Raw genomic sequence first — 13,515 nt, forward strand, 5'->3', positions numbered from 1 at the left:
GCGACTTCAGCCCCCGCTCGCGGCTGGATTTTGACAACCAGAAGGTGTACGCTGTGTACCGGGGCACAGAGGAGCTGGGCGCCGGGCTCGAGAGCCCCCCGCGCGCCCCCCGCGACTGGGGCGCGCTGTTGCTCCACAAGGCCCAGATCCTGGCGCTGGCAGGTGAGAGAGTGGCCGGGAGGGACAGGGGACCCTCGAGGCTGGGACGTGGGCGGCCGGCCGGGCGCGGGGCGGAGGGGCTGGGCAGCCACCGCTTGCTCCTGCCTCCTTTTCTGGAGCCCTGGGCTTTTCTCTGGAGGACACAGGGTGACTCTAAGAGGCCAGACCAGTTAAAAAGACCAGAAGATCCCCTTTGTCTTCTCTTCCTTCACACTCTATGCTGTCAGTCTGCCTTCTTTCCTTGGTCTGTCTGTCCTTTTCTTTCTGACTCTTTGTATTCTCCCAGTCCCCTCACTTTCCCTTGCTGTTTCTGCCTGTTTGGACCATCTGAGCTCTCTCACATCTTTGCTTTAGCTTTCCCTCTCTTGCAGTTCCTTTCTTCTCTGCTCCTTTCTTTCTCTTTAAGTTTCTCAAGCTGTCTGTCTCTGTCCCTTTAAGGCCTTGGTGTTCTCCTTACATTGAGAAGCAAGGCGGATGTTGTTAGATCTAGGTGGGAGTCCCTCCTCACAAAAGGAATCTATGACACCCTTGTCCCTTCTGGACCATCACTGGACTGGACGAAGAGGCCCTGAACCTCAGCACACGGAGGCACCACTCCCCTGCCCTTCTCTGGCCAAGTGGCAGAGGTAAGGAGGTGCAGGCCTGAAGGCCACCTTCAGTCTCCACACCCCTTCCTGAATCTGGCCAAAGGATCTCTAAGAACTGTGTTTCTGGGTCAGGTTAAGGCTGCACCTCTCCTCTTGGCTCACCGAAGGCTTGAAAGATGGGCAGGGCAGGTGAGCTTAGCCTCACCTAGCAAATGAGGATACTAAGGTTCAGGTGGTGGTAGGACAAGATCAGCCTGCAGCCACCTATACTGTTGTAAGTACTAGCAGACACCACCTCTTTTATAAAGAGAAGGCAGCTGGTCCTGTGTCCCATCTAGTACCGGGAAGCTTTAGTGTAGACATGCAGAGATGAAGATGGTGTAGGGAATAGTCTAGTGCTGCTTCTGTGAAGAATGTGTCCTGCTGTGAGCAGAGACAGCCAGTTACCTTTGCTTTCCACCTGGAAGAGAACATCAGAGGTTAGAACCTGCATGAAAACATTGCCAATATGTTGTACTTCTGAGGCTTTTCCTGTTGCTTTTCTCTAGCCTAAAATATGAACCTGCCAAGTATCATGGTGACTTCCTTGGGGTCCCAGGGCAAGCTAGTTCACCCTTGTGACTCAGATTTATTCCTACTACCTTACATTGCCCCTGGAAAGCAGGATTGTACAAGTTGAGGAGAAGAACTAGTAATGCTGCAGCACCACTCCCTGGGCTACTTATCCCCTCATTCACTCACATGGGGTAGGGACAACTGAGTGAGGAAGTAGGTTTCCGGAAAGGGAATCCTTCATGGCTGATTAGGTTTTATTTTGCTTGCATGCTTTTAATTGCCTAAAAAAGGCATTAGTTGTTTATTCCCCAGAGGATAGACCTGAAGAAATTACAACTAGGTTGTAACCTTAGCTTCCGTTTTGCTAGAAGAGAAGAAAGTATACTTCCTTTTGTGTCACACTCCTAGCTCTCGATGGGCCCTAGGAGAATGGAAGGGATGTGTGTCAGAGGAAGTCAGTGGTGAGGGCCTTGGTGTGTGAGGTCTGTTTGCCTTCATTCAACAAATGTGTACGCACTGAGCTTGATTCCTTAGGCACTGAGGAAAGGCCAGTCAGGCAGATGACAGCCCCCACCAACTTTCATGTTAAAAATCAGTGCAGATCCTCATAAGTAAGGTACATATAGTTACTGCTCTAAAATCTGTGAATTTTGAATCTATAAGCTGGTCATCCTTCAAATTAAAATGTTCATAAATCTTTGAGCTTATTTTATGAATAAACAAACAAACAGGTAAAACTTGGCACCATCTAGACACTACAGAGCAGATGCAGAGAAGTATAGTGTTAGCTTGAACCTTGTGCCTCCTCCCACCTCTCTTCAGTTCTTTTGGGGAGGAGAAAAGAAAATGAAAGACACAAAATCAGGTTTGAGAGGCCACATTAAGAATTCCAGTCAACTGGTTAATTTTAAAATTTTAGCTGCTTCCCTGAGTGCAAACTTGGTTGGGAGGATCAAGATGGGCTTGAGAGTTCATTTCTCCTGGAAGAAATGCCCTGTGTGTCTTAAAATCCTATGTTGACTTTAACTGTGTGACTTTGAGAATTGCTTGCAGTGACTTCATCTTCAAGAGCTCACTTGCTATCTATCAGCAAGTGGAAACACAGTTGCACTGGTACACCAAGGGTGAGGATGTGACTCCTCAGGAAGAAAGCAGAGCTGGCTTTATGTCTGTGGATTGTCATTAATTACTTACTTAATCCCTCTTAGGCAGCAATAACCATGGTTTTAGGAGAAGCTTCAGTGTCTCTTGATGGCTTTCAGTGAGAAATGTGTTATTCTACTTAGCATCTGCCCAGGGAAATCCAGAGCTGTCTTGGAGTGTACCTCTTCTTATACCCAGGAAACGTCAAAGCCAACTGCTATGGGACTGTGAACTTTACTGCCCAACATGGTACACACCATGATTTCAGCATGTGTCAGTCTCTAGTGTGTGGCTCTTTTTTAAAAACCAAATTACAGTTCCAATGCAAGGAAAACCAATAAAGCCAGGTCTTTATTAACAGTCTTGCTGTGTGGCTGTGCATTTATAATCCTCTCAGTGATTCTTTGTTAGATACTTCTGTGACACTTATTCTTATCTTATAGATGAGGGTGCTGAGGCTCAGAGACTTGCCTGTCTCTGCACAGCTACTAAATGCAAAGCCAGATGAGGAGCACAGGTCCTCTAGCTCTAGGCCCACTTGGCAAACTCCTTAGTAAAGTAGCTGATGTTCCTATCAGCCACACTGCAGGGTTTTCAAAGGAGCAAAAGGAAAGGAGACGTTTCCATGAAGCTTAAAACCCAAGGCAAGGGGGCTGGGGAGATGGCTCAAGGGGCTGGGGAGATGGCTCAGTAGAATAGGTGCTTCTCTGGCAAGCGCAAGGGTCTGAGTTCAATCCCTGGTTCTGAAAAAAAAAAAAAAAAAAAAAAACACCAAAAACCCAAGGCAAGTTGTTTTTCAAGTTACAGGAATGTAAGACTCTTGAGTGTTCAAGTTCATTCTGCTCTTCCTCTTCTAATACCAGCCTCCCTTCTGCAGGAGACACAAACTTCCCCATCCAGCACTTGTGTTGTCATTTACTTGAAGTCCTCCCATGGCTCTTGCTGCCATGCCACGGAGTGCGCACATAACTCAAGGCTTGACTCACTGCAGAGCTGTGGTCCCTCCTTACTCACATTTATTTGCCACACAGGCTGTGAAAGTGAAAAGTCCCTACTTAGAGCTCTCACCATCATCAAAACCCAGCCTGTTTGTGGTATTAAGCTTTGTGTGTTTTATGGGCCCAAACTGGTTCTGCTAGGCTTAAAGTTCTAAATTCTGTATCATTCTGTTGAGATACCTGTTCTATATTATTATAACTTCAGTGCACCGAGTTCCCTTTGTGGCCAAAGAGAATTTTATCCCTTTACTGCTTCCTGTAGGCCAGGCCCAGTGCTGTAGTAAGTCAACCCACCAGTCTACCAAATCTAAGGCCCTGTGATTCAAAAAGCAGCATGACCAAGGGGAGACAAGGATCATTTTTCTGGTCCTTTTATTTCTGTAGGGGCAGAGTAATGAAGAAAAGTGGGCACTCTCTTCAGAGAGTGCAGTTTGGGGACTCTAGTAACAACGCTAAACAGGAAGAAGCCAGGAACTTGGGGAGCACTGAGAAGGGGACAGGTTTAGGTAGTTTTGTAGGTAAGTTACTCTTTTCCGGCTTCCCTAACACTACAGTCACTCGGACCTGCCTCGGCTCTTATTCATCTGAGCTAGTGCAGAAGCCTTCTAATTGATCACCCTGTGTCCAGTGTATTTTCCAAATTGTTTTCAGAATAATCTTCTGAAATAGTATTTGTCAATTGACTGCTCTCCTTAGGACCTTCTGTAGCTCCCTATTGTCTGCTGAATAAAGTTTTAGCTTCTTATCCTGGCAGTCATAACCTTTTGGACTGCCTCACCCACCCTTCCCCTTTGCCTAGACCTGTGGTGTTTCTCTCTATTTTGTGAGTGCAGCCTTATGCACTCCTTTGAGCCAGTTAGGATGAATTAATCATTATTTGATATGAGACTTCTGCCTAGATGGAGCTTACCTTCCCATAGGAAAGTCAGAGTCTGTGGTCCTGCACTCTGAGAGCTATGGGGAAGCTGTGGGCAAAGTACATTGGGAGCACCCAGAGGCCTTCTCGTTCCTCCCTCTGTCACTCCTCAGAACTCTTTTCACTTTGCTCATTTCTTGTGCATGTGGATTTCCTGTCAGTTGGTAGTGAGACTCCTCATTCTTCTGGATAGTGAATGCCTCCAGGAGAGGGCCCTGCCTGCCTTGTCTCTGTGTGGCAGAGCCCAGCATAGAGCCCACACTGCCCAGGCCATTTTAAACCCATGTGTATTTTTTATGTTTGGGGAGAAGAAATAGAGGGGACAAGAATCACTGTAGCTGCAGCCTGTTTATCTAAATAGAAACCTGTAGCTGGACGTTCAGGTTTCATCAAACTTTGTTCATCTGGAAAAAGTCAACATTCTTTATCACTCCCTCGACTACAAGAAACCCCACACTTAAGGGAAAATAGCTTCCAAAGCCACGTTCTTCTTGCTTTGGTAATTTTAGCTCATTCAGGGCTCAGGTCCCAGCTTGGCATTGTCAGTCCAAATAGATCACTTGCTCCAGAAATGCCTTGGAACCTACACAAAGTTAGCAGCAAAGCAGGGGACTTGCCGATTTCATATGCAGAGATTGTTGCATGTCATCAGTGGGACGCTGCCAACCAAAAGACCTTTTTTTATAAGCAAGTGAAAACTTTTAATTTAGGTTTTGACATGTTCTGCTGATATACATGGGAGCAAAGATTGGAACTTGCCTGCTGTCATCTGTTGCAGATTCTCCTGGAATGCTAACCACTGAAGGTTGAGTCTGATGTGTTTTTTAATGTTCAAGAACCACATATTTGTTACAACTAAGTAATCCACACTACAGAGTACTTCAGAGTTCTGCTTTCCAGGCTAGGAGAAAAAATTGGTCCAGGAAAATTGAGGCTTTGCTTTTAATGTGTTATTTTTTATTCAAGAGCATTCTAGGTTTTATTCTTAAAAAACAAACACCAAAAGTGGAATTCAAATTGAAGTCTGCGACTAAAAACCAATTCCCTTTCCAGTGTTCCTACCTGCACTGCCTTATAAGTTCCTTAGAGACAAAAGATGTGTATGATCTTTTATCAGAAAAACATAACTTGAACATTTTTTTTGGCTCGTTTCAATTCTGCAACTATTGAGTTATACTAGGTGGCTCACTGGATGCTGGAAAGGATGTATTATCCAGGATTTAGAATTACATTCTATTCATTATATGCCTACCAAATATATGCTAAGTACCTACCAGGTTCCAGCTGCACTGGGCAGTACTGTCTTCATCTTCTGAGATAGAGCTGCTTGTTTTACTCTGGAGAGAGCTACTCAAACAACTGTTTTGTGAGTACTATCAGTGCCAGGCAGTGGGTTAAGGCTTCCCACAGAGACTAAGGCTTGTGGAGAAATGTCAGTTCAGTTAGAAATTCTGAGGCCCAAGCTAAAGTGGTGATGATCATGATAGATCTGAAATATATTAAGGAAGGAACCAAACTTTATTACTGTCTAGTTGTGATAATGTGTGTGACCACTGCAGTGTAACCTGAGCCTTCCTCTTTCATGCATACACTAGAAGAGTAGCTGCGTGAATCTTAGGGGCTCATGGAACATTGTTTTGGGTATGTAGAAAAGGAAGTAGGGGTGTGGCCCAAGTTTCAGAAGAACACTCCAAGTGAACAGCCCTAATTTGGAAGATACTAACTATGAGAAGAATGGTGTCAGAATGGGAAAATGCTCAGAGGAAGAAGTGCACATGGGCAGAACTCTTCAGAACACCAGCTTTTAAGGGCACAGTTGAGGAGAACCCATAAAAGGTGACTGAGGAAGGAACAATCAGAGACAGACTGAGACTCGAGGGATAACAAGGAGACCTGGGTTTCCTGGGAACCAGAAGAGAATAGAGGCTTTGGATCCCAGATCTAGGCTTTCTTGTTTGTTGTTCTATTGGTTTGTTTTTTCACAGCAATGATCTTTTCCTCTGAGCTGATTGGTGAGACCTAAGACAGCTAAACATATAATCAGAAGAAAAGATTGTATAGAATGTTCTGGTAGTTTTTAAGTTTCTGAGTTTTATACCATGGAGGAAGAGATCTTGAAAGTTGAATTATGGTCAGAATGTGGAATCACAGGAATTCGTGGGTACAGTAACAGTAAAAGAGAGTGCACTGGGATAGTGAAAAGGACTTTCAGCATGGTGTTGAGCTCCCTAAAGGCAAGTAAGTCAGTGATGTTTTAGAATGGAATCTTCCCCTGTGGGTAAGTTTGCTTAGATAACTTCTAGGTTACTTTCTTAAGTATTGTGGAGGAAATAGTAGAGAGATGAAAGAAAATGGACCTTGAAATCAGATGGTCTGGGTTCAAATTCTGACTCTCCTACTTGTAGCTGTGTGAGCTTGGAGAGATTATTTCACTTCTTGAGATCTTGATGGTTGCCTGTAACACAGAGATAGCGATCACTTACTTGCCTACTGTGTTATTTAACAAGTTAAGATGGAAAAGTGTCTGGCACACAGTAGGTACTTACTAAATGTGGACAACTGTTAGGAACTAAGCCACATACTAGGAAGAAAACAGTGTGCAGCTTTCTGGATACTAGTCTTGCTGAAAAGGTATTTGAGGAGAAAACATATGGTTTCACATCCTCCTACAGCTTGACCTAAGCGTGGAAGGCTTACGATTCCCTCCATGCACACACATCGCCTCTCAGTGACCCTATGCTGGGCCCACTTATTACCCTGGCAGCTGTTCTGGAGAAGCAGATGAGGGCAGCTAGACAAATGACCCAGCAGAGTACCATCCCTAACTGTCTCTGCTCCAGCCCTGTGCCAGGACCAGCAGGGTGGCAGAAGTGAGAGCAAGGAGACCTGAAACCTGCCTGGCAGGTCCCTCTCTGCCAGTTTTGATGGACTTGGGAGGGCATTTCCTCCAGCACACCAACCTGGAGGTATCACACAGATCATCTTCTCTTATCCTGCTTTGTGCAGATGAGAACGAGCCCTGAAGTCCCTGTGATTGGCCAGCAGTCTTAGCCAGAAGGACCTGTTGGGATTTCCAGATTACACCCCACTCTTCACAGAAAGAAAGGCAAGAGGGCTGGCCCAATAGCTCAGCAGATTAAAGCACCTGCAAGCAGGCACAGGGGCTGGGAGTTCGATCCCCAGGCCTGCTGGCCCCGCCCCTGGGGTGTGCCGAGACAGCGATTGAGACTGGGCATGGTGGCGCGCACCTGTAATCCCAGCTTTTGGGAGGCTGTTAGCAGGCAGATCACTACAAGTCCGATGTAGTAATGAGACCCTGAACACCCTGTAGACCCTTCCCTAGAATACAAAAGAAAGAAAGAAAGAAAGAAAGAAAGAAAGAAAGAAAGAAAGAAAGAAAGAAAGAAAGACAGACAGACAGAAAGAAAGAAAGAAAGAAAGAAAGAAAGAAAGAAAGAAAGAAAGAAAGAAAGTAAAGGCAATAGAGAGAGTGCAGTCATCCAGTGAGTAAGGAGGTCAGGCCTCTCCCCTGGTGCCTCCTGATTCCTTATACACTGCAGCAAAGATGTCTCCCTTTTCTTCCCTTGGCTAGATATATCCTTGAAACTTAAGAATTTTGTCGCCTTGGATTTTATAAAAATAAACACCATAGACTGGGGAATGCAATGTGCTCGCCTTCTCTGCAGCATATCTGTTTCTAATGCAAACAGAAGACTTTACAGGGTTTTTATGCAGATGAAAAACTTTAAACTTGCATATAGATATTTATAAAACAACACAAACCCTTTGTTAAACATTTTATATTTAGCCTTTCAGAATTTCATCCTAGCTAACAAACCCATACCAAACTAAGCTTTCTCACATTGAATTATTTTAATTATCCAGCTTGATTTTTATGTAAAATGAGAACCAAAACAGCAGTTTTCCACTTGTTCTGAACACAACAGAATCAGAAAATCAGGATAGTTTAAGTTGTCTCTTCAGAGGCTGCATATTTTTTTCCTTATTTTAACTGAACTTATTATTTGGCTTTAAGATTGGTTTAATTGCAGAGGAAGATTATTTATTCATCCCAGTGAGCCACTAGCTTACTCTATGTTTTCCTGAATTTCAACCTAGAAACATATTCTGAAGTCACATTAGAATACCACATGAAATATTCACTGTCTTAGGTGATCCACACCACCGTTCACCTTCATTAACGTAACCAGCCAAGAGCTATACTTTCTCATCCACCTACGTTGTTTTTCCCCTTCACAGCCCATCTGTCTTGCTTACCAGTGGCACATAAATCTCCTTAAAGAATCTCTTTATCATGTCTCAATCTGTGTCAAATACCTGCAGTGGTTCTCTTTGCCATGGAAAAAGCCAAGCATAAACCCGCCAGAGTAGCCGCACAACCACTATTTATTAAGCATTTGTAACAAGAAAGGGACTGTGCTTATTGCTTCCCAGGTACTATCTCTTTGGACAATATTTCTTAATCTCTGCTTTCCTTATAATGAATCTGAAACTTGGAAAGGTTGAGCAATTTGCTGAAGTTTCTTCTTAGGGTATGTAGCAGAACCAAAACTACACACTAGGGTGATCTTATTGAAAGCCCTTTTATCGGGACCCCTCTACCCACCATTTCTTTCACTTTTTGCAGTGACACTTGATGTTTAATCGTCATCATCTGTGAGTTAGGTGAGGGTGTAACCTTTAGCTCATGAGAAGGGTTAGGAAAGCCTGGAACCCCACAGGTTTGCCCTGTATGAACCAGCATCTCAGGGAGTCATTCTGGTTGAGATCTTTGGCACACAATGGGTTATCTGTGTACAAAACACAAAGACCTCTTAGTGATGTGCTCAGCCCAGAGCAGAAGCTCCATACATGTACTGCCTGCAGAAAGTGAGAGGAGGCTCCAGAGACATCTTGTAGAGCACTCATCTAGGAAGTATGGGTCATGGAGGAGACTGAAAAGTATTGAGATGGAAGTAGGAAGTGGTGTGCTCTCCGAGAAGCCTCAGGGTTCACCTGGCCAAGGATTGAAGCAGCCAAGATCTAGACTGGTGTGCATAATTGTAGGTCCTTCCCTGAACTCACTTTCCTCACTTCTGAGTGTCATAGACTCCTCAGCAACCTGCTTCTGTCGCACTTGCCAGTGATTACTCCTTTCTGAAATTCCTTGAAGACAGGTCTGGTGGAAAAGGAGACACAAAGTGGTCTTCCACTTGGAGCTTTAGGATGGAGAGTTTGGGTTTTTTTTTTTTTTAATAGCCGTCATTCACTCATTCATTCAACATTTATTCTGGCTCTACCATGTGTTGAGACAGGATAGAGCTTAGCTTAGGAGGCAAACAGATCTGCTTCCAATCTGGCTCTTTATCTTCCCTGCTAGGTGACTTCAGAGAGGGAGTTTCCATTCTTTGAGATTCATTTTTTAAAATGCAGTTAAGCCAACTTTCAGGGTTGTAGTCATATGTGTGAAGAGCTATGTGGTAGCATCATATTTGTAGTAGACGCTACGGCTAGATAGTTAGTAGCATATTTCAAATTGAAGTATCGTTAGCAGAATCCACCAGTTTAATTATGTGCAATTCAGGATTTCTTAGAATATTCACAGTGTTCTGTAACCATCACCACTGATTCTAGAACACGTTCATCATCCAAAACAAGGTCCCTGTTACCCAGTAAGCGATCACTTTGGATTGCCCCTTCTCCTAATCTGCTATGCTTTCTGTATCCATGGGTTTGCCTATTCTGAATGTTTCATACAAATAGAATCATAAAACATATGACTTTTATGTCTGGCTTCTTAGCACAGTATTTTCAAGATTCAGTCATATTGAAACATGAACTGATGTCGTTTATTTTTATGGCTGAGTAAGATTCTATTGTACTGATATATCACTTTGTTTTTTCCATTCATAAGTTGCTTGACATTTGGCCTGTTTCTACATTTTGATTATTATAAATAATACTTTTATAAGTATTCACAAACCAGTTTCTGTGTGGACATATATTTTAATTTCTCTTGAGTATGTATCTAAGAGTAGAATTGCTACATATGTTTCTATGTTTAATTTTTTGAGCAACTGACAAGCTATTTTCCACAATGGCTTCCCCAATTTATATTCCCACTAAGAGAATATGAGGGTTCCAATTTCTCTGCATCATCTCCAGTAGTTGATATTTCTTCCCCTAATCATTTTCCAATTATAGCCATCCTGAATATAAAGTGATATCTCATTACACTTTTGATTTACATTTCCCTATTGACTATTGTTGCGGGGCATTTTTTCTTGTGTTTATTGCTGTAGCCTCTTTTTATTGTACTTTTAGTTATCATCTTTGTTTGTTGAATGCCTGTTTTATTCAGTCCTCTGAAATGACTCACGTTCCAGGAGGGAAGGGGGACCTCTAAGCTGGCAAGGGAACAATAAAGAAAATATGTTCATTTTGTAATGGGATCTTTAAGAAGGAAAAGGGGGCTACAGAGTTTGTTAAGCAGGCAAGGAAGGAGGAAAGCTTTCAGGCTGATGGGAGAGCACAGAGTGTGTGGTCAAGCTGGTGTGGATGAGGCTCCTGTCATCACTTGTGGTCAGAAGGAGAGGGGAACACTCCTGTCACCCTCTCAAGCCAGGCAGTGAGGGAGGACACTAATATCAGAAGCCTGCCAACCTCATGTCTCTCGCCAGCAGGCAGGGCCCACTGAGCTGTCACCCAGTGTTTTCCAGCATGGGGCTTTGTGGTTTCCAAGGCACATTTACTAAGCTGATTTGGAGCTATAAGTTATATCGCTATTTCTACAAAAAGAGCAAAATAATGCACGCAGAGATAGCAGCTTGCTAATCCTCACACCTATCAAGTGGCAAAACTGGACTTGGAATCCAGATTGTCTGACTCCTGGTTCTTCCCATACAGCTGAAGACTGAAGCTTCATTCTTCTGAACTGATAGGATATTTTTCTTTTTAGCCACAACCCCCTCATCTTCCTCCTGCCTATAACTAACCATCTTTTATGGTTTAGTCTAAATATCTTTAAAACTTTCTTTCTTCTTCTCTCCCTCCTCCTCTGGTATGGTCTTCATTTTTGCTGTCCTTAAATGGTTATCCTTTTATGTTCACTGACTCTTCACGCTTAAGTGCCAACTCTTCAGTGGCACAAGTTTTTAGCATATAGAATCAGTCGTCTTCATAGCATTCTGCAAATGTAAGAATTACTTACTTTAAATTACAAATGAGAAAATAGCCCCAGAGAAGTAATTTACCTAAGATTGTCCAGCAAGTGAGGAGGCCAGCCCAGGTGCAACCTCCTTGCGAAAGTCTTAGGGTTACACCGATGGCAGAAGTGTTTCTCTTACTCCTGAAACACTAGAGCAGCTCTATATTCAGTTCAGTATTGGAGACCTTTGGTTATCACCTCCTGAGTTTTTATGTTTGTCCCCATCTGGACACCCACTCATCTGTGTCCCCAAGATTCTGGTATTTTCATATTATGACACTGACTTCTCTGACCTTGAAGAATAGTGAGCTTTCTGAGACACAGACCCTGCACTTCCCTGCTTACCCCTGGGCCCAGATGCTGCACAGATGGGTACATAGACTTTACCATTTGAGCCTTACCTTCCTCATAGGTATTTTCAGAGGGTTGAACAAAATGGTCTGAAGATTGTTTCCTATTTAAATAACACTGTCTTTTGTGAATCTGAGTGACTGCTTCTCTCTGCACCAACTCCATACCAGTGTGATCCTGAGCAACAGGTTTCAGCTCAGGGAGACAAAGCATAGCTTGGCAGTTCCAGTTCTGGCTGCATCTCAACCCACTGCCCTTGAACTTGTCAAACTGAAGACTAACTCAGAAGCTTTGCCCCAAACACTATCAGAAGTCCTAATGCCACCTCTCATCTGCCATATCTCTGTCTATCAGTCTGTCTGTCTCTGTCTCTTATTCTCTCTCCCACTCTCATTCAATCCCTTCTCCCTACTCCACATGTCTGTGCATGAGTACACTAGTCCTTTCTTCAGGTTTTACATGTTAGCAGCTTTTTGCCTTAGAAAGAGTCAACAGTGCTTTGTAGGAGGGAAGCTATTACTTTTTCAGAAATATACAAGTCCTTGCTGTGGTTCATGCCTAATCCATTGGGTATATTTTATAGGCACGAAGAGAACGGGTCATTCTTGTGAAAATAGAACCCAGTGATTACTCCCCTGCCCAGCAGGAAGGGCCATTTTCATCAGCAGGAGGTTGTTAACAAACACCACCTTTCCTTTTTTCTGAACATTTCCTTTATACCCATACCCTACTGAAGTCATTTCTTGTTTTTTAAGTTAAAACTTTATCTATCATATGCTGAAAAAATAAAATGCTTCAGCCATACTGAAAATGCCAAGTATAATATCCTGTTCACTGAGTGCCAAGTGTGCCAGGCATAGTTGGGTGAGTTGTGTGATTTATTGTCCTCAGCCCCACAACTCCTGTTATAGAGGAGAGGCTTGAGCTCAAAGACACTGAGCTCTGCTCAGTTATCTTCTGCCGGTCATGGAAGAGTTAAGGGTCTTATTCAGATCTTTCTGGTATGTACTAGAGTCCACCTCAAACCAAGTAGAGCTCCCTTTGCAAGATCATCCAGAAGATTTAGCATTTGAGTACTTTTAAAAACATTTATTACTTTATAATTCTCACAGTTGCTTTTCTCATTGCTGAGACAAAATACATGAAACCAAAAGTTAAAGGAAGAAAGGTTTATTTAGGCTCATAATTTGTGAAGATTTCAGTCCGTAATCTGCTTATTCCAAGTCAAGGTGGCAAGGCAGAGGGACAGCACAGAGGAGAAACAGGTCATGGCAAACATGGCAACCAAAGTAGCAAGCAAGCAGCAAGCAACAATTTTCTGTCCTTACTGTCAGAGAAGGTATTACGCATACCCATGATGGGGCACCCTTAATCCTGCCCAGAAGTAAGCCAGACCAATCAGTGGACTAATTTAGTAAGCACATACCCTTGATCCCAGCACCACTCCCTCCAGATCCAGTCATAAAGCACTGTCTATGGCTGCATGAGGCTCTGGGGGGACATGTAGACGCAACTCACAACAGTATGCCTCTTTCTCGACTTTATTCACAAGTTATAAGAGAGAAGCTTGGTTTGGGAGAGGCATAAGAACATGTTTAG

The 13,515-nt window shown here is 43.5% G+C and overlaps 2 protein-coding genes across 6 annotated transcripts in view; both read left to right on the top strand.

Moving 5' to 3' along the window:
- The window catches only part of Agbl4 (ATP/GTP binding protein like 4), a 1,571,060-nt gene that overhangs the window by 1,320,614 nt on the left and 236,931 nt on the right, over positions 1-13,515 (top strand). The window lies entirely within an intron of this gene.
- Bend5 (BEN domain containing 5) overlaps positions 1-13,515 on the top strand; it is a 46,485-nt gene continuing 32,970 nt past the window's right edge. The window contains exons 1-2 of one of the 5 annotated variants that reach the window (XM_023724208.1): positions 1-162; positions 598-785. Coding sequence is in view for 1 of the 5 variants with exons in the window: in XM_023724206.1 (XP_023579974.1) it covers positions 3,837-3,960 (124 nt within the window). In the remaining 4 variants the exon portion in view is untranslated. Of the gene's footprint in view, positions 163-597; positions 786-3,826; positions 3,961-13,515 lie in introns of all 5 variants that reach the window. The other 4 variants (XM_023724207.1, XM_023724206.1, XM_004639149.2 and 1 more) reach the window with 4 other exon arrangements.

This window comes from Octodon degus, unplaced genomic scaffold (assembly GCF_000260255.1).
Source record: "Octodon degus isolate 3935 unplaced genomic scaffold, OctDeg1.0 scaffold00107, whole genome shotgun sequence".
Lineage (NCBI taxonomy): Eukaryota > Metazoa > Chordata > Mammalia > Rodentia > Octodontidae > Octodon > Octodon degus.